A 21,995-nucleotide genomic window follows, 5' to 3' on the forward strand; every position below is an offset into this window, starting at 1 on the left:
CATCACTTCTCTTCCCTCCCACAACAGCAATAGGGTCTCCCTTGTCCTTACCTACTATCCTATCAGCATCCACATCCAGAGGATCATTAGTCACCATTTTCACCACTTCCAGCAAGATGCCACCACCAGAAACATATTCCACTCTCTGCCCTTGTCAGATCTCCACAGGGACCATTCCCTCTGGGATACCCTCATCCCTTCTTTCTTCACTCCCAACACCACCCACGACCACCGCCAGCCGCCAACCCCCCCCCACCCCATGGCATCTTCCCCTGCATCCACTGAAGGTATAACACCTGCCCATTTACCTCCTCCCTCCTCAGTATCCAAGGTCCCAAACATATCTTCCAGGTGAAGCAGCGCTTTACCTGCACTTCACACAATCTAGTCTACTGCGGTCGCAGTAGTGGTCTCCTTTTCACTGGGGAAGTGAAACATAGATAATGTCACTGCTTCGCAGAACACCTATTTTTTTTTGGTAAAAATGGTTCAAACTTCCAGTTGCCTGCCACTTCAACATGCCACTGTGTTCCCTGGGCAACATCTCTGTCTGAGGCTGACTGTGGTGCTCCAGGGAGGCTCAGTGCAAGCTGGAAGAACAGCACCTCATTTTCTGCTTGGGAACCCTGCAGCCACGTACAGTCAATATCAAATTCAATAACTTCACAGCCTGATTCTATCCATGATTTTTTTTGTTCCCTCATCCTGGTACTGTCATGACATGGGCTGCTTTCAGCACAGACAATCCATTCTCACTTACACTCAGCTCTGACCCTGGTTTACTATTAATAATTCCCTTGTTTGTCTATCCCTTTCCATCTCTCTCTCTCTCTGGCCTCCTCTATTCGTTCACTTCTCCCTCCAACCCATCCTCCCATCTAGACTTCAGCATAAATACCACCTTTTCCTAGCTTCTGATGAAGAGTCCCCACACTAGAAACATTACCTCTGCTTCCTTCCCACAGATGCTGCCAGATCTGTTGAGTTTCTTCAGCAATTTCTGTCCTTGTGTCAGATCGCCAGCATCCACAGGTTTAGTCTGTGCTCAGGGATGTTAGTTTGACTTGTCCAATTTCAATCCTTGAGAAGCACCTTCACATCAATATTTGCCATTCTTCTCTTAGATCAGAAAGGATTTAATGTAGTTCCTATCTTCATTTGCAAATAATTCCAGCCATGGAAGTTTGTAGAATTGATTTCCAAACAATTTCTTTCTTTCTGTTGCAGGGTTCTGGTTAATTTTCGCATGCTGGTCAGTTTATTTGTAAGTTTGATACACTTTATTGCTTCTTTTAATGGATCAAGTATAAGATATGAGTTCCCAATTCTGCCATGGGCAAAGGGGGAATGGGCTTAATTTAAACAGTAACTTATTCTCCCTCTTAGGCTTGAGAATAAAGAGGCACTGTTTGATTTACTTCTTTCACCTTTCATTCCACTCCATGCCAATAAAGTGGTAGACCAACAGTGCTCCCTAAACCCTGGTTTCAATTCAATTTTTGAAATGGAACCACAGGAAAATAATCTCAGATGAAATTGAAGATGGGGTTTATTAACAAAACAATTGAAATGCAGGGAAATCTCTGCATTCACTCCATACATACACACACACACACACACGTGGCAGGAAAGGAGTTAAGTTGTAAATTTCTAAATTATTTTTAAAAACGAGTTCATAAGAGTTACAACTTCCCTGGAGCTCAATATCAAATAATAGATCTCCAAATTCACCAAAGATCTACAGACAGCAATTTCCAAACCCACGACCACTTCCATCTAGAAGGATGAGGGTAGCAGATACATGGGACCACCACCTTCAAGTTCCGTTCCAAGCCGCTTATCATCCTGACTCGGAAATATACTTCCGTTCCTTCACTGTCACTGGGTCACTATCCTGGAATCCCCTCCCTAACAGCATTGTGCATCAACCCACAGCAGGTGGACAGCCGCGGTTCAAGAAGGCGGCACGGTGGCACAGTGGTTAGCACTGCTGCCTCACAGCGCCTGAGACCCGGGTTCAATTCCCGCCTCAGGCGACTGACTGTGTGGAGTTTGCACGTTCTCCCCGTGTCTGCGTGGGTTTCCTCCGGGTGCTCCGGTTTCCTCCCACAGTCACAAAGATGTGCAGGGCCAGGTGAATTGGCCATGCTAAATTGCCTGTAGTGTTAGGTAAGGGGTCAATGTAGGGGTATGGGTGGGTTGCGTTTCGGCGGGTCGGCGTGGACTTGTTGGGCCGAAGGGCCTGTTTCCACACTGTAATCTAATCTAATCTAATCTAATCTAAAAAAAGGCAGCTCACCATCACCTTCTCAAGGGCAACTAGGGATGGGCTATAAATGCTGGCCCAGCCAGCGACTCCCACATCCCACAAATGAATACATTTTTAAAAAGTAGTTTCCTCAATGAATTTGGAACTCGTAGTTTTCCTTCTTGCAAACAAAAGGTAGGCTTCTTTCTGCCCAACAGCTGGGAGACTGAGAGAGAGGGTTTGAGGCAGACTGACAACTCAGCCGGGAGTCCTGTCCTCCCTCTGGCTCTCACAGAGCCACTGACTTTGATCCTTGGATTAAATTTTTAAACAATTCAACAAACTCCAACTTCAGTCATGCGATAAGAACAGGTCAAGTGTTACAACTTGATAGGTTAATGCAGCTACCAGTATAAATCTTTACATTCCCCATTCATGCTTCCATTTTGAAAGGACATGTTATCTCAGTAGTTAGCATTGCTGCCTCACAGTGCCAGGGACCTGGATTTGATTCCACCCTCGGGTGACTGTCTGTGTGGAGTTTGCACATTCTCCCTGTGTCTGCGTGGGTTTCCTCCGCAGGTTAGGTGAATTGACCATGCTAAATTGCCCAGTGTTCAGGGATGTGTAGGCTCGGTGCAATAGTCAGGGGTAAATGTAGGGTAGGAGGAATAGTTCTGGGTGGGTTACTCTTTGGAGGGTTGGTGTGGACTTGTTGGGCCAAAGGGCCTGTTTCCACACTGTAGGGGTTCTTAAAAAAAAAGCTAGTGCCCACTTTAAAATTATGAGTTTGATGTTTTCCATTTTCCAGAAATGTTCGGAGGGTTGGTGTGGACTTGTTGGGCCAAAGGGTCTGTTTCCACACTGTAGGGGTTCTTAAAAAAAAAAGCTAGTGCCCACTTTAAAATTATGAGTTTGATGTTTTCCATTTTCCAGAAATGGTGGTGAATGCCACATCTCCAAGGCTTTTGCGTCAGCTTCACCTTGAGCATTTACTAGATACGGGGGGTGTTCAGAAACTTTTGGAAATACAGTTATTTGATTGTTCTTGGCCAGTTTATGAGTCCAGCAAGGTTGCCCTTTTTAAAAGAAACCAAATTTAAACGCAAAAATAGAGAAGCGAATACAAATTTCTTTGGGATTTCTCTCCACGCTCTCTGGCCATGACACCATCAACAGGGTCAATGAACTAGTACTGTACAACAATATTGACACGATTACTGAAGTGTCTACGAGGACACTTCAAAGATGAGTAAGGGAAACTGATACTAAGCCAAAGCAGTTTGAAGAGACTGGAAGTTCAATTGGTATTAATGAATCACAAAATCATAATGTATAGACGGCCATTCAGCCTATACATTATGTTGTGCCTGTTGCAGCTGCTTGAAAAGATTATTTCATTAGTCCCACATTCCTACTCTTTCCCAGAGTCTGCATTATTATTTTTTTCTCTACACCCATACCTTTTCAAAGTCAAAATGAATCTGCTTATTTTTGGTAATGTCGACCATAACCACTCACTGGATTGAAACAAAATCTCTATCCACCCTGCTCTTTCAAGAATTATCTTAAATTTGTGCCTATTGACAATCCTCCAGAAAATGCAAACAGTTTCTCTTGATTAAATCCATTCATTATTTTGAGCTCAGCTCATAAATGTCACAAATTACATTGCTGGCAAAGAATCACAGTACAATATCGCGTGTTCTTCAGCAGCTGGTCAGGAGTCTGAATCTCATCAGTACTACACATAGTAGCAGCCTGGCACTTTCTCTCTCTCTCTCTCTCTCTCTCTTTCCTCATGTCAGACAAAGCAAAGGGAATGGACCTGTAAGGATGTCATAAGGTGGATAGAGGTGGCTGCACAGCTGGATAGAGTGGTCAAGAAGGCATATAGTAGGCTTGCCTTCATTGGATGGGGTATTGAGTATAGGAACTGGCAGGTCATGTTGAAATTGTACAGGACGTTGGCTCGGCCGCATTTGGAATACTGTGTACAGTTCTGGTCACCACATTACCAAAAGGAGGTGGACGCTCTGGAGAGGGTGCAGAGAAGGGTTACGAGGATGTTGCCTGGTGTGGAAGGTGCTAGCTATGAAGAGAGGTTGAGTAGGTTAGGATTGTTATCGTTAGAAAAAAGGAGATTGAGGGGGGTCCTGATTGAGGTTTACAAAATCATAAAGGGTATAGACAGGGTGGATAGAGACAAGCTTTTTCCCAGGGTGAAGGATTCAATAACGAGAGGTCATGCTTTCAAGGTGAGAGTGGAAAGTTTAAGGGGGATACACGCAGCAAGTACTTCACACAGAGGGTGGTGGGCGTTTGGAACACGTTGCCAGCAGAGGTGGTAGTGGCAGGCACGGTAGATTCATTTAAGATGCGTCTGGACAGATGCATGAGTAGGTGGGGAGCAGAGGGATACAAATACTTAGGAATTGACCGACAGATTTAGACAGTACATCGGCTCAGGCTTGGAGGGCCGAAGGGCCTGTTCCTGGGCTGTAAATTTTCTTTGTCCTTTGAATGGTCAGCCACCTTGGACACTCTGGACAGTTGAAGGAGGGGTTGTGTAGACAAAGAGGATTAGAGTGGTGCTGGAAATGCACAGCAGGTCAGGCAGCAGCCGAGGAGCAAGAAAATCTTCTCCTATCAATTTTCCTGCTCCATTGAATGCTGCCTGACCTGCTGTGCATTTCCAGCACCACTCTAATCTTGACTCTGGTTTCCAGCATCTGCAGTCCTCACCTTTGCCTAGACAAAGACGATGCCAATGGTTTTGACCACGACATATTGGTGCAAGTTGGGTGGAAATAGGATTCCATGGAAATGGGAATTCTCTACACAAATGGGAAATGGGATTCTATGTATTCTAGGACAAGCAAAAGCTACAAAGGCACAATGTGTTATTTCGGGAAAAACCATCATGAGAACAGTGTTGCGTGAGAAACATAGGGAATGGATGGCAGGCCACAGGGAAGGAAAGTACATTCTGCTAGATCAGCCTGATCATGTACATTATTACCACTTGCCTGCCCTATCCCCTTTATTTCTTAATAACCTTAAATCTTGGAAGCCATTGATAACTGCTTTGAATAAACTCAGTGATCGAGTTGTCGCAGGCTTCTGGGGTACACAAAGCCAAAGTTTCGGCATGCTGTAAGTGAAGAAATTCCTCCTCACCTGTTAGCCTACTTCTTAGGTTGAGACTATGTCCCTTGTTTGTAGACACCCCCACCCCAGGGAAACATCCTTCCTTTGTTTACCCTCTCAAAACCTGTAAGGATGGGCGTACTTCAATGAGATCACCTCTCATTCTTCAAAATGATTTGCAACACAGGCCCCTAGTCTCCTCAATCTCACCTCAAAGATAGTCACACCAGTCCAGCAATCAGGTTAACAATAAAAACTTCAGCAGAAGCATTTTTGGGCAGGATGTCAGTAAAGTCACCTTCACTTCCTGTTATTTGACACCCTCAGTGCTCTCGCTGAAACATTAACAGGAAAGCAAAACAAGACTGATACATGATATTTCTTTCTCCCTTCTTGTGGTAGTGCTGACTCATGCTGGGCTAAGGTTGCCTTAGAATTGGAAGATTTACAAGACCCAATCCCAGCTCAGGATGAATCACATGCTGCAGTAAACACTGAGTGTTGGCCTGGATTGATTCCTACTATTGCCTCCTCTCTCTCTCACACACACAACCCCTTTGACAACATGAAGATCAAGAATATATATTGTTTCCCCTCCACTCTTTTGCCAAGGAATATTGAAGTCATTTTTAACATCATTCCAACCAACAGGCTAAGCTCAAATAGATCAATTCAGAGTGAGATTCAAACTGATGTATTGGTACAAGAGGCTGGATTCTTTTTAGTTTATTTTTGGTGGGGTAGGATGGGGTTCATTGAGAGGTGGGAGGGGGGTCGACATATTAAACAGAATTGAGTGAGAGCTCAATTATATGCCATATGCTCTCCATGGAGCAGGCCTCTGTTGGGTAAATCTTACCTGCCATCAAGTCTTTAGAGACCTTTAAGTGTCTATATATTGCCCAATTAAGTCCCTCAATCCACTGTCATAATGCAGCGAGCTGTGAAAGGAAGAAGAGAGGGGAAATAAACAATTATTTAACAAGTTTGGTGAAAATGTGGGCTGAAAGGTTTGTGTTTGTGTGTGCATTGAGCTACAATCCATTGCCCAAGATGTTACTCATCAGTACCTTCATGCCTCCTCACTTGGACTCTACAAACCTGAAGCCTTTCCACCCTACCTCCCTAAAGGGTTGAGATCGCTCCCTACCCAAACAGTGGAGCTTACATGGGTCTGGTCGCCATGATCAGCCTCCCAGCCAACCACGCAATGCCAGCAGTGCCCACGACTCAGATCGGACACAGGTGGGACTGCAAGAGCCGCTATTCCCTCAGAACGGCAGGCAGCTCTTGACGCGGGACTCCCGATCCAACTTCAGGAGTTGAGAGCAAACAGTATGTCTTACTCTCTTTGTAAAATTCAACCCACCATTAGGTTTTGATTCCTTCGTAGATTAGGGAAGATAGGAGTAGGCCATTCAGCCTCTTGAACCTGTTCTGCTTTCATAGCTGATCTGTGACCTAATTCCAGATACCTGCCTTTGATCCATTTTCTATAATACTTTTGCTTAACAAACAAATGATCTCATATTTAAAACTAGCAATTGATCTGGCCTCACCTGTTGTTTGTGGAAGAGAGTTCCAAAAATCTACAAATGTTTGGGTTTAGAAGTGCTTCCTAACATCTCGCCTGAGTGGTCTGTCCCTAATTATCAGACAATATCCCCAGTTCTAGATTCACCATGTCTAATGACCCTCAATGACCTGGCCTCCTTAGGACTTTCTTCCCATATTTTGGAGGCTCTCTTTTGGAACTTTACAAGGTACAGTTTTTACAAGGAGAATCTGGGCAGTGCTGGTGATAAACAGGGATATGGACTTTGAAACTGGCATTTCAGCAGCAGCTATTGGTGTAAAGTTACACCACAGTGACAGTACATAAGCAGACTAGTTAGCTTTGGGATTATGGAGGGTATGGACTGGTTGATCCAAAGGGTCTGTTTCCGTGCTGCATGAGTCTATGACTCTACTTAGTCTAAATGCTTAATTTTACCATTTGTTCTCTACACGGGCTATCTCCTACCCTAAATTAACAAACCCTATCCTTTTATTCATTTCTCCCGTGTGTGTTCTTACCTGCCTTGTATAATAATGTGTCACGCTGCTTACGTTAATTATTCCTGATTCTGACCACTCCCTGAATAAAAAGATTTCTCCTGAATACTTTGAGATTTACTAGCTGGATGGCACAGAAAAATGGCCTTCAGCCCACTGAGTCTGTGCCAGTCAAATATGACCACTTAGTTATTCTAATCCCTTTTGACTTATAGCCCTGTATGCCTTGACATCACAAGGTAGACAAGCAGGAGGCTGGAAGAACACAGCAAGGCAGGTAGCATCAGGAGGTGGAGAAGTCGACACTTCAGGTGTAACCCTTCTTCAGGAGTGGAGATGAGTGTAGGTCTACACTCTGGGTGCTGGCTGGCTTGCTGTGTTCTTCCAGCCTCCTGCCTCTCTATTTTGGAATCTGCAGAGGTTTTTTTGTCTCTTGACATCACAAGTGGACATCTAAACACTTCTGAAATGTTCTGAGGGTTTCTACCTCTCCCACCCTGTGGCAGTGTGTTCAAGATTCCCACAGACCTCTGGGTGAATCTATTTCCCTCACATCCCCTCTAAACCTTCTGCTCCTTTCCTTTAATCTATGCGCCATTCACTGATCCTTTCCTCAGTGGGAAAGTTTCTTCTGACCATGTTCCCCCATAATTTTACACATCTCAATCAGTCTCCTATGCAGTAAGGAAAAAGGCCCCAGTCTGTCCCATCTCTCTACATAACTAAAACTCACCAGTCCAGGCAAGACCCTGGTAAATCTCCACTAGCCCACTCCAGTTCTATCACATCTCTCATACAATGTGGATTCCAGAACTGCAAACATTAATTTAGCTGTGGCCTCATCAATGTTGTATACAATTCCAGCATCACCTCCCGCTTTTATGTTTTGGCTAATAAAGACAAGAATCCCAAATGCTTAATAGTACTCACCTTCACGGGCAGCATGATGGCTCAGTGGTTAACACTGCTGCCTCACAGCACCAGGGACCTGAGTTTGATTCCCGCCTGTCTGTGCGGAGTTTGCACGTTCTCCCCAGGTCAGGTGAATTGGCTATGCTAAATTGCCCGTAGTGTTAGGTGCATTAGTCAGGGGTAAATATAGGGTAGGGGAATGGGTCTGGGTGGGTTTCTCTTCAGAGGGGCGGTGTGGACTTGTTGGGCCGAAGCGCCTGTTTCCACACTGTAGAGAGTCTAATCTATATTGATGTCCCCTAACTTTAAGTCTCTAGTAGTCAAAAACACAAATCTAAGTGGCAATGAAAGTTGCAAGGAAGATGGAAAGAAACTCCAAGCAGACCTGGATTGGCTACGTGAATGGGCAAGGACCATGGTGAATGCAATATAAGGAGTAAATATGAAGTTATCCACTTCAGTCAAAACAAATAAGAAAACAGATCATTCCTCAAGTGCTGAGAGGTTGGGCTCTGGAGGTGTGGGATAGCAACTCTAAACAGGACGATGAAACATATTTCAAAGGGACGTGGGTTTCCTTTGTTCGTGAGTCACTAAGAGTTGTCAGTGCAACAATCAATAAGGAAGTTATGTTAGCATTCATCACAAGGGAGCTTGAAATCCCACCTGGAATATTGTGTTCCCTTATTTAATGAAGGACTTACTTGCCACAAAGTGCAATAGAAATATACCAGATTGATTGCTGGCATGGTGAGAATTCCTTGGGGACAAATGAGGAAACTAGGTCTATATTCTCTAGACCATTAGAAGGATAAGAAATGTCTGATTGAAACTTATAAAATTCTTCCATGGCATTTAACAGAGTAGATCTAGATACGCTGTTTCCTCTGACTGGTAACTGTCGAACTAGCAGGTGTAATCTCAGGATAAGAAGCAGAAAACTAAGTCTGAGATGAAGAGGAATTTCTTCAGTTATTGGTGAATCTTGCGAATCTGGAGCCCAGAGGGCTGAGGGAGCTCAGGCATTGAGCATGTTGAAGACAGAAGTCAATAAACAACACCAACAGGTATGAAATAGGGTGTGGAAGTGATGTGATGGGAGATGTTCAGCCATGATCTAGAATTGAGAGCATGCTAAAGAGGAAGAGCAGCCTACTCTCTCTTCTAATATTTTCAGATAGGTCAAATTTTCAATTTAGTCCCTGGAATTGTCATTGAGGTTTGTTGCCTTGTACAGAATTTGCAGTAAGTTGTAAATCGAGAAAATCCTGCACCTCTCTTGGTGAGAGAGGTCATAAATGGAGAAAGCTCATTCTATCAGCCCACACTCATTGCCAAGCCAATGCCATCTGGGCTGGCTGGGCCACATCCAATGGATGAATGTTGACCGCTTACCCATACTCGCTCAGTATAGTGAATGGGCCATTGGCTCACATCCTCCAATCCCAACTCGGTCTCCATACAAGAACGCCTGGAATCCCGGTATGCAGTGGCACTGACAATTGGAGGCCATGCCCTTTGTAGGCTCTCTGGAAGAGGTGTTGCAAGAAGTGAGTGGAGGCTGGATCGTCAGCTGACCAATGGAGAGGAGAAAATCGGGACTGGTAAATGATACACCTTCTTAATCCTGCCTTCCCATGTAGCAAATGCAGACAGAGTCGATCTTGACTGGCACAGGGAAGCCATCATTTTCCGAGGGGATCAGGGGGAGTTTCCATGGGACTATCAGGCTAACAATCCACAGCTGACTGTGAGAAACAAAAGCTCACTCACTTTAATAATTTCAGTCCGAGACCAAATATCTGAATCAGCCGTTTATTTGTACACTTGCAAGTGGGTGCCCTGTCCTATTGCCAGATAGGGCAATTAGAAATGCACAGTATATCCCAATAAACTCTTGCAATTTATACAGTTTCTTTTCCCATATGTTTTCCTTATTCCATTGTTTGTTCCCTGCTTCGCTTACGTCACTCATTTCCTTAAGACTGATCCCACAACTTCTGTTTATCCTGTCTTGTCCGTGACAAACTCTTATCTCTGACTCCAATAAGGATGTTTGACGTCAGTCTACCGTAGGTTATTGATTAGGCATATATTTTTTTCTATCAGCATCTATTTCTATCCAGAAGCCACTTTGACCTCTTTGATTAGGGTTTGTTCCTGTGTCTCCGTGTAAGCGGGGAAACAGATGTTTTCCTGTTTGTCCACACATCCACCATTGTTCTGTAATCACATCTCATGCTAACATACCATTTTCTTTTTGCTGAATATATATTTTCTCATTCCTGTTCTGTATCAGAATTTATAGTTGCAGAAATAACATTAATTCACTTATATCCCACATGACTAATAACTTCCAGCCCACCTCAGCAAGGATAGGGGCAGCATTGGTGTATCTGAACTATCCCCTTCCCCACTCTGTGACTGACAGTGGGTGTACAATGTGCCCACTCTAAAGACACTTGGGCAGCGAGAGAGGGTTCACTGCAGTCTGCCCTTGGGATAAGGAACATTGTGGAGGATAAGCATAAATTAGGATGATGAATGAAATACTTTTTAAATCACTCAGGAGGCATGGGTGTCAGCTGGCCTGGCATTTATCGCCTGCCCCTAGTTGCCCTCAACAAGATGGTGAGCTGCAGTCCACATGACCCTAAAGGGAGGGAATTCCAGGATTTGGACCCAGTGACAGTGATGGCTATCCAAGTCAGGCTGGTGAATGGCTTGGAGGGGAACTTGCAGATGGGACAATCCTGTTAAAACCCCGGCACTCTGGGAGACAAAGGAAAAGACAAAGGGGTAAATAAAGAACAGAGAGAATTGGAAAAAAAGAGACAGAGAGAAAGAAGGGAGCTGAGAAAAATAAAGAGACAAGAAAAAGTGAGAGAGGGAGAGAGCAAGGAAATGACTGGTAGTTCTGCAACTCTCTCTAGCCTTTGGCAGCTGCCACGTTAAACAGGTCTGGGCTGAGCTGGTGGTTGGAAATTCCCCAATAGGCTGGGGCTGGGGCTGGGGGTTCGTCAGAAGCTTCTCTTTCGGGGAAATCAGCTGATTTCCCAACGAGGTGAGTCAGACAGTGACGGGGCAGGGAGGAAACGACTTCAACCCTTCCCACTTCCTCCAGCGGTGTCTTGCATCAGAGCGGAGCGTCCTTGCTTGAGAACTCTCCCACCTCGCCTTGTCGTTCCCCTTCAGCACTTCGCTGACTCCCGTAGCCCGCCGCTGCCCGGTCCCGGAGCGAGTCCGAGAGATGTGGAGAACTGTGCTGAGAGCCAGGAGCCTGCTGCCAAATGCGGTCCCTCCCAGAGCCAGGCCCGGGACAGCGCTGCTGTGTAGCCGAGTAAACCAGGGCGGAGCTGTGCAAGCCACCGAGCCCAATATCCAGCCTGCAGTACCTGAACCAGGTAAGGAACACCCCCCACCCCCCCACCCCCAAAAACCCTGCCCCTGCCCCTGCCCCTGCCCCTGCCCCTGCCCCTGCCATCCCGGAACTAAAAACACTTGGAGTATCTGTGGAGAAAGAAATGGTAAAATACTGTGGAGCTATGTATAAAAAATGAAGTATTGGAGAAACTCAGCAGGTCTGGCAGCATTCATTTTAAAACCTCTTATGAATTCCTGCTTAGGACATACAACTAGTCTGACTCAAGATTGGGATACGGTCAGACCTTGAATGAATTGTCTGAGCTAAGGTGTCCCCTTTTAAAAATAAAACCTTAAGTTGCCTTGAGAATGTGGCTTGAAAGAAGTTTACATATTAATGAGCTGAATGGCTCAAAGTGGAAAGAGAGACAGTATTTCATACCCATTGTGATTGTTATAAATGTTAATGATGACATATAGACAGGGTGGTTAAAAGGGCATTTAACACCGTTGTCTTCATTGCTCAGTTTCTTTGAGTGTAGGAGTTGGGTCATTATATGTACAGGACTTTGGTGAGGCCTCATCTGGAATACTGTGTCCGGTTATGGGAAGGATATTATTAAGCTGGAGAGGGCTCAGAGGAGATTTACCAGGATGCTGCTGGGTATGGAAGGTTTGAATTACAAACAAAGGCTGGATAGGCTGGGACAATTTTCACTGGAGCATAGGAGGTTTATAAAACAATGAGGGGTATAGATAGAGTTAATGGTAATTGTCTTTTCCCCAAGATGGGGGATTTCAATACGAGCGGACACATTTTTTAAGGTGAGAGAATTGCAAAGTCATGAGGGTGGTTCATTTATGACGTGAATTTCCCGAGGAAGTGGTAGATGCTGGTACATTTGGATAAGTTTAAAAGACATTTGGATAACTACATGAATAAGAAAGATTTGGAGGGATGTGGGCCAGAGGCAGGCAGGTGGGACTGGTTCAGTTTGAGATTATTATTGACATGGACTGGTTGGACTGGAGTGCCTGTTTCCATGCTGTGTGACTCAATGAAAGACTTTTTCCTTTAGAGGTATTTGTGCACTTACGGATTCTATGATTCTAGTTCAGAGAAGGTTCACTAGGATGTCTCTGATGTGGAGCGATTGTCTTATGAGCAAAGACTCTGCAGGCAAAGACTGTACTCACCAGAGTTCAGATGAATGAAAGGTGTTCTCATTGAAATCTACAGGATTCTTAAGGAAGGATCTGAGGAAGCGTCACTGGACCTGAAACATTAACTCTGATTTCTCTCCACAGATGCTGGCAGACCTGCTGAGCTTTTCCAGCAATTTCTGTTTTTGCTTCTGATTTACATCCTCCACAGTCCTTTCGGTTTTTATTTAGGATTCTTAGAGGGCTCGGCCCGGTCAATGCTGAGTGAGTGTTTCCCCTCACGGGAGAGTCTGGGACCGGAGGGGATAGTCTCGGAATAAAGGGGTGCCAACAGAAGGCTGAGATGAGGAGGAATCTCTTCTCTCAGAGGTCTCCGAATCTTTGGAACTCCTTACTAGAGAGAGCTGTGGGGGCTGAAAGAGTCTTGATCAGTTGGGGAATGAAGGCTTATGGGGAAAGATCAGCTATGGCCCTATTGAATGGAGGAATAGGCTTGAAGGGCCGAATGGCCTACTGTTCTTCCTATTTCTTATTGTTCTCGTCACTTTCCATATCACTTGCTGTACCTGCAGGTTAACCCTTTGCTATTCTTGCACTAGGACACACAGATCCCTCTGCATCTCAGAGCTCTTCAATCTCTCACTGTTTCGGTAATATGCATTTTTCATCTTGCAAATGGACCATTTCCCACTTTTCCCTTGTGATACACCATTTTCCAAACCTTTCTCCACTGGCCTAGCATTTTATCTCTTTGTAGCCTCCTTACATCTCATTCACAGGTTACTTTCTGACCTATCTTGGTGTTTGAATTTCTTCAGCACTTTCTGCTTTTACTTCAGTTGATGTGGTCAATCCTCAGACCTTGGAAAAGTTGAAAGTTTTCTTGGTTTTGATTGTGTGACTGCAGGAAGGGAATTAGAATGCAAAGGGAGGCCTGCAGGAGACAAGGGAGTGTGTGGTGGCTGGAATTTTCCCAACCCCCGTGGGGGATGAAGATTGGCAGAGTCATGCAGGAATGCCTTAGAAGGACATGTTGTCTCCCTGTCCTCATGATGTTTTGCCAGGGGCTGGGAAACTATCATCCATCCTACACCAACCGCAGGGGCAGCTCCTATCTCTGTGGACATGTCAGCGTCAGGGGTGAGCACATATACAGATTACCTGGGGGAACATGGCAGCCTCCCAGAGGATTCTGGGGTTACCCTCCTCTTTTTGGGCAAATCCAGGGCGCACAGAAGAGTTTTGTTGCTGTGTGAGATGAGTCTCCTTTGTCCTTCAGAGCACCTCAGACAATGAGGAATGGCTGCTGTTCAGAAGGCAAGACAGGAATAAGTCCACCTCTCACAAAGGTAAAAACAATGACTGCAGATGCTGGAAACCAGAGTCTAGATTAGAATGGTGCTGGAAAAGCACAGCAGTTCAGGCAGCATCCGAGGAGCAGTAAAATCGAAGTTTCGGGCAAAAGCCCTTCATCCACCTCTCACAAAGCATACGGAAACTCAATTAGGCCAGAGGTGGTGGTTTGAAATCGTCAAACCCGGTGTCAAGTCCAGAAAACTGTAAAGTGCCAAGTTGAAAGAGGAGACATTGTTCCTCAAGGTTTGTTCTGAGTTTCATTGGAACAGTGCAGGAGGAGGCTGAGAACAGAGATGTCAGTGTGTGAGAGCAAGATGGGGAATTAAAGTGACAAGCAAAAGGAAGCTCAGAGTTATGCTTGCATGTGGATTTGTAAAGCAATCAGCCACTCTGTGTTTGTGTACAGTATAGGGAGGAGGCCACATCATGAGTGGTGAACACAGTAGAGTTGAAAATGTGTTGCTGGAAAAGCGCAGCAGGTCAGGCAGCATCCAAGGAACAGGAGAATCGACGTTTTGGGCATAAGCCCTTCTTCAGGAATGGTGAACACAGTAGACTGCTTCACCTGGAAAGGGACCATAAACAGCAAGGAGATAGGAGAGAAAAGGCTCCTTGCTTAACTTACTGTGGTTCATGGGAAGTTCCCAAAGAGAAGGGGAAGGGTTTTACAATTGAGGAGTGGACCCGAATGTCACAGGATGTTGATACAAAGAGTTTTTTTTTAATGTCTGTATGATTTTCCTTGTTTCTGGAAAGATTGGCAATACACATGCGCACAAACATACATCTGGGGTACAGATAGAAACAGCCACCACCCACAGGCTTAGTGATACTGAACAAATGAACCCAGCCAGATAGCTCTATTCCATTTGTCCAGTTTAGCTGGGAAACCCAATTGCCAAAACTGGGGGTTTGGCTGGCAGCTCCAGGCCTCAGCAATGCCACATGTGCATTAAAGAGAATCCAAGCCAATCTTTTCAAACCCTGGTCACTAACTGCATTGGCTTCTTGTGAGGCTAGAATGAAATTCTGTGTTACCAATATCTGATCAGTGGTAGACGGAAAACGATCCGTTGTTTTGTCTAACGCCATTCATCCTGTGCTCTCTCCATATGGTTACTTGAAAGTGGAGTTGCAGGTCGACACGGTAGTGAAAAAGGCATTTGGTTTGCTTGCCTTGATTGGGTATAGGTGTTAGGAGGTCACGTTGCAGCTCTACAAGACATTGGTGAGGCCACTTTTGGAATATTGTCATCAGTTCCGGTCTACATGCTTTAGGAATGATGTTGTGAAACTTGGAAGTGTTCAGACAAGATTTGTAAGGATGTTACCAGGGTTGGAGGATTTGCCACAGGAAGAAGCTGAATAGGCTGGGATTGTTTTAGATTAGATTACATTACATTACAGTGTGGAAACAGGCCCTTTGGCCCAACAAGTCCACACCGACCCGCCGAAGCGCAACCCACCCATACCCCTACATTTACCCCTTACCTAACACTACGGGCAATTTAGCATGGCCAATTCGCCTGACCTGCACATCTTTGCACTGTGGGAGGAAACCGGAGCACCCGGAGGAAACCCACGCAGACACGGGGAGAATGTGCAAACTCCACACAGTCAGTCGCCTGAGGCGGGAATTGAACCTGGCGCTGTGAGGCAGCAGTGCTAACCACTGTGCTTCCGTGCCACCCCGTTTTCTCTGGAGCATCGCAGGCTGAGGGGTGACCTAATAGAAGCTAGTATAATCATGAGGGACATGGATAGGGTAAATAGACAAGGTCTTTTCCACAGGATCAGGGAGTCCAAAACTAGAGGGCATAGGTTTAAGATGAGAGGAGAATGATTTAAAAGGGACTAAGGGGCAATGTTTTCATGCAGAGGGTGGTGCAGGTCTGGATTGAGCTGCTAGAGGAAGTATTATAGCTTGGTACAATTAAAACATTTAAAAAAAACATCTTGATGACCATATGAACAGGAAGGGTTTAGAGGAATATGAGCCAAATGCTGACAAATGGGACTAGATTAGGTTACGATATCCAGGGGGACATCCACAAGTTGGACTGAAGGGTCTGTTTCCATGCTATACAGCTCTATGACTTTGTCATCCCCAGTCCACTCAATAAAAAAACTTACTGAGTCACTTCCTGTACCAGGAACGTCTTACACAATATTTTCGCGTTTTAGTGCTGCAAATATAAAACTTAGTACACCTCTGGTGACCGGTTAAAGCCAAATTTTCAACCTGCCGCGAATGGGACCTGGAACAGGAGAAAACGTAGTGAAAAATAACTTAACCCACAGCTTCCTCAATTTGAACCCTTTTGCCTTCCATTTTCCCATTTCCTCACTCTCTCTGTCCATCTGTCCCATTCCTTGCCAACCTATTTTTTTTCTTTTTTTAAAAAAATCATGGCTTGTAGTCAGAATTTGTTGCCATCCCTAATTGCCCTTGAACTGACTGCTTTGTTGGGCCATTTCAGAGTTAATGGAGTCACAGCAGACTTCCTTCCTTAACAGGGCATTGATGAGTCAAATGTGTGTTTTTTTTTTTACAACAATGATCGCTTTATGGTTCCCATTACGGAGACTAGACTTCAGTTCCAGATTTTGTTGGCTGAATATAAATTCCACCAGCTCTCATTCTGCGATTTTTAAACCCACACCCACAGGGCATTAGTCTGGATTGCCTCAAAAATATGTAAATATAGTCTTGCACAAGTAACAAATGCCTTGGGTTTGTTTGCTGAATAGAATCAAACTCCAATATTTGTTTCTTCATTTGTTTTAGTGACAACGTATGTTTATAAAGATATTTTTATCAATATGTTGAAATAAAATTAATTAGTCTGGATTGGTAGCCAATGACAATAGGAGGATAGCATAATCTCTCATGTATACATTCACGTTTCTCCACCCTCCTTTCCTTTCTCCTTCTGGTCTCTACCCTTTTTGTTGTGACTGTGACATTTTATTTTGCCTGTTCAAAACAACTTCACTGTAAGCAGGAAAAATACTGAACAGTTTTGTATACAGTAAACCACTCTGATCCGTGGTAATTAGGTGAGGCTGGGAAGGCTACAGTATCAGGGACTATCCTATCATGACCTGCCCCTCCTATCCCTCTTGCTTTGCTGCAATAACTTCCTCCTGTAGCTGTTATAAACAAAAGTGATGACTTTATTACAAATCACCAAGTAGTTATTGCACAAAGACAGTCGATGACTTGCCTGGATATTAAATTTTAAGTGGTAGGTAAACTTTCACTGAACTTCAATTAAATGTTGCTGAGTGAGGCAGGATGACATTGCAAAAGCAGAATTAAGTTGAAGGACAGGCAGCAACGATAATATTCTGTAAAGTGGAATGATTGCCTCATTCTTTTCTGAAAGCAAATTAGCCAGATTGTTATATGACGCACAGCATTATGATTAAATGAACAGTATTATTGGCTGTTTTTGTTGCTGCCAGTAATTTGGAGGCTTGAGGTTTATGCCCAGTGTACCGTTGACAGGAAAGTGAATATCCAGATGTGGGGAGTAGATTTAAAATAATTGGCAAAGTGCCAGAGAGAGAGAGAGAGAGAGAGCATGATGAAGATAATATTTCTTCGAGTGAGTTATGATTTAAGTTGCATTTCCTGAAAGGCTGAAGGTGACATTCAATCGTAACTTTAGTGAAGGAATTAGATCTTCATTTAGAAAGATGCAATTGCAGGGCTATGTTGGAAGAGCAGGGGAATGGGCTGAATGGGTAGCTCTCTGAGAATTGGCACAGGCAGGAGAGTCAGAATAATTTCTTGCTGTGCTGTTCAATTCTAGGATTTGATTGAGAAGATTATTATACTTTCATAAGACAAATATCTTGATTATTTGATATCCTAAAGTATATTTGCATTTCCTGGCTCCGTGATACTAGTGTTCTTTTAGCCATCTTTTGTCAAGTGGGAAAGATTGCTTCTTCCATCTCTCATCTCAGCATTTTTTTGAGCTTTGTGACCTGATAGACAGTCCACCCATATAGGTGAACCTTTCTCTGGACTGCCTCCAATGTCAGTATATCTTTCGTTAGATAACGGGCCTAAAACTGTTCACACTATTCCAACTATGGTTGATCTAATGCTTTGTATAGTTTTCACAAGGCCACCCTACTTTAATAGCAGGTCAGGCAGCATCCAGGGAACAGGAGATTCGACGTTTCGGGCACAGGCCCTTCTTCAGGAATCCTAAAGTATACTTGCATTCCTGAAGAAGGGCCTGTGCCCGAAACGTCGAATCTCCTGTTCCCTGGATGCTGCCTGACCTGCTGTGCTGTTCCAGCAATAAAGTTTCAACTTTGATCTCCAGCATCTGCAGACCTCACTTTCTCCACCCTACTTTAATACCCTATTGTCTTTGAAATAAAGGACAGCATTTCACTTGCCTTCCTTGTTAACTATTGAACTTGAATGTTAGCTCTTTGGAATCCATGCACAAGGGCTCTTGAATCCCTCTGTTTCATACCTTTCTGAAGTCTTTTCTATTTAAACAATATTCAGCCCCTCTACACTTCCTGCCAAATTACATAACCTCACATTTGCCCACATTATATTCCATTTCCCAAGATTTTGCCCACTGAAACTTCCATAGACTATTTGTGTCATCCTCACCACTTGTCCTTCCCACCTGTTTTTCTGACATTTACCAACTTGGCTAGGGGTACACTCGCTTCCTCCATTCAAATTATGAACATATGTTGTAAATTATTATTGCCCCAGCATTTATTTCTTCTCCCCTTTTTGTCCCCTGATTATTTAAAACTTTTAGAATCTCGTTATTAGTGTATTCTAATGTGAAGATTTCCCCCCCCCATGGCTTTCTTTGATATTTAGTCAATATAGCTTTGAGTTCAGAAATCCAGCTTGACGTTGATACATGGTGCCTGATGGGAACCCAGAACAATGGTCGCTGGTATCTGAATCTGCCTGCATTGCTATCATGCTGAGTGATAAGATTCAGCTGGGAAGAGTAGGGCTGTCTGTGGCTGCCAGCCTTTAGCCTGGGAAGTCTCAGAGGGAACATGCAGCGGGTATCAACCTGTGGGCACTGCCATTTAAATATTAGAAATTACATTCCCGTTGTGCAGTGTGTTAAGTTTATTCAGATCACTTATTCATTTATTGTATTTGTGGAACAGTAAAATTAGGATTGGTGATGCTGTATTTTGTTTGTTAACTCTAGAGAAATTCGCTGATTGGTTCAATCAATAAAGGATCAACCTTACTGACTGTACCTAGGGGTCAGGTTTTGTGACTGAGACAGGGGGAATCAAATCAGCTGTACAATATCCTGCTGCCCCTTCTTCTAACTTACGAGTGGTTATTCCAGATTGCACAAACTCTCTCTCCTCGTACAATGTGTTGTCGTTCAGTCTAACTTGTGGTCTAACAGCAGTTATTTTCTTACAGCCTGTTCTGCCTACAAGCTCCAGGGCCGTATCCCTACAGCATTAGACAGGAAGCTCCTGCTGTGGTCTGGTCGCTTCAAAAGAGAGCAGGATATACCAGAAATGGTTTCGTAAGTGAACATTTGGAGCCTTTTGATGAACCACAAGTTCTGTATGTCACATTGGTTTTAGTTATCATTATTGGATATCTTCTTGTTTGCAGTGTAACAGTTGAACTGTTATGAATCCTGAATAAAATAGCTAACAATGCTGGAAAATACACAGGATTATAAAATAAATTTTATTGAAGTGTTTCAAAGTCACAAGGTTGTGAATAACATAGAGAGCCAATGAACAGGTACATATCATGCAAGGTGTATCAATAAAATACCAAACTTATGAACTCCTTTTGTTTCGATTCCATTGTGCCCTTTTGTCAGAAATATCCCACAGCAGCTGAATGTTCCCAGCACACTTTGTCTTTTTACCTTTTTAAACTACAGGACAACTAGCTAATTTCATCCAGCTTCCTGTGCTAATGATGAGTTCAAAGGTTTACACATTCAATTTTCTGAATACTCCACAAAAGTGAATTGTACACATTGTGCTTCAGTGTTTGCCTTCAATGTACAGAAAAAAAACCTACTAGCCTTTTTCATCCAGACCTTCAACTGTTAACTCTTTAAAAACTAACTTTTCTCAGCCCTCTGCTTTAACCAAGCCAGAGTTCAAAAGGGTTATACATCCCCCAAGTAATATTCATAATAACCAGCCCAGCTGATCCTTTTGAGTTCTATGTGCATTCTTGGAGTCTTAGAATGTCCAGTTTTGAGATGTGTTATCCAGCTGGGAACAAAACACCATGCCTGTTTTATACATGTCCTCAGACCTGTAGCGATCAGAGGTTCAGTTACTCCCTGCATTTAACTCTGAATAGCTGAAAATGAGGTTATACACAGTGTCGTGCCTCACTGGGTTACACACTGCAAATCAAGCCCCAAAAAACCAGAGTCATCACTAAAGATTTTATCAAAGTACAGAAAGTTTCCCCAATTTACCAGTTCATGTAGACCCTGGTGCACAGAAAGTATGGACCAGATTTCTGTACTTAACAAGAATTTTATTACATATAGTTAAAGCTAGGATCTATCAACTCTCAACATATAACTCTCCTGGTTAAAGTATAATCCTATGTAAAACTCCACTCTTGTCCAACACTCGCACTCTCACGCTCGCTCTCTCTCACACCAGAGAGGCGAATGTGAGGACTGCAGATGCTGGAGATTAGAGTCAAGAATGTGGTGCTGGAAAAGCACAGCAGGTCAGGCAGCACCTGAGGAGCAGGAGAATTGACGTTTCGAGCAAAGGTCCGGCAGTTCAATGGTCCTTGTCCAAAGGGTTCACGGAGATGATCCCTTTGCTTGCCAGGACTCGAATATCCCTTCTCTGGATACTTTTTACTTCCTTGCAGGAGTCACAGGGTGAGCGATTCACAAATTACAAAGACTCTGACTCAATTGGAAGCAACATCTTACAAGTGAGGGAAAATAAGCTAGCTTTCTTCAGGCCTCGGGTGTTTTCTATTGCAGAGACAAACCAGCTCTCCTCCCAGAGGTCCGAAGGCATCTGGCAATATCTTTCACAGCCACAAGCTGTTCAGATAACCAAGATCCTATCATATACTTGTTGACGGACTGTTGGATTTTGTCACGAAAACTGGTTACCACTTCTCAAACCAGTCAACTGCTTGTTGCCAGTTGAATCTTAATTTGTAAACATCTCCAGGTGACAGCTCATTTTGACCAATGTCCCCCCATTAGTTGATCAAAGCAGCAGAGTAAGCATCACTTACTATGAGGTTCAATAACTTACTTCTAAAAAGTGCAGCAATCCCACCTCTAATCCTTAATTTAAAACAGTCCTTTTCCTATTTTCAGTTCACAACCAAAAATGCAGAAAAGTAGATATAGCCTTACATCAGAGAGCCCTTGAAACAGTCTCAAAATGCTTTTTTTTGACTATTACTGGATTGTCAAACATTTTACATATATAAATAAGCATCACACAATGATCCAAAACACTGTTTTAAGGCCCCTGCTGTCCTAGCTCCAAGAAAAGATTTCCTTAATGGAGGTTCTTCCGGTGTGTATTGTTCTAAAAGTAATGGTTCTGAAAGAATTAAAGTTCATTTAGGACCATTCAATATGTGACTGTCACTGGATCAAATGCCCTCTTTACCATCCTGTCTATGTGTGACTCCACTTTCAAGAAACTATGCACCTGTACCCCTCAATCTCTTTGTTTGGCAACACTCCCCAGGGCCCCA

The 21,995-nt window shown here is 43.9% G+C and overlaps 1 protein-coding gene across 1 annotated transcript in view; it reads left to right on the forward strand.

Annotated features, from left to right (window-relative positions):
• Positions 1 to 11,448: 11,448 nt before the first annotated feature.
• The window catches only part of LOC122557075 (protein FAM162A-like), a 21,172-nt gene continuing 10,625 nt past the window's right edge, over positions 11,449 to 21,995 (forward strand). The window contains exons 1-2 of the mRNA XM_043704358.1: positions 11,449 to 11,769; positions 19,692 to 19,800. Of these exons, the coding sequence (XP_043560293.1) occupies positions 11,616 to 11,769; positions 19,692 to 19,800 (263 nt within the window). The 5' untranslated portion in view covers positions 11,449 to 11,615. The remainder of the gene's footprint in view (positions 11,770 to 19,691; positions 19,801 to 21,995) is intronic.

Source organism: Chiloscyllium plagiosum, chromosome 15, assembly GCF_004010195.1.
Source record: "Chiloscyllium plagiosum isolate BGI_BamShark_2017 chromosome 15, ASM401019v2, whole genome shotgun sequence".
Taxonomy (NCBI): Eukaryota; Metazoa; Chordata; class Chondrichthyes; order Orectolobiformes; family Hemiscylliidae; genus Chiloscyllium; species Chiloscyllium plagiosum.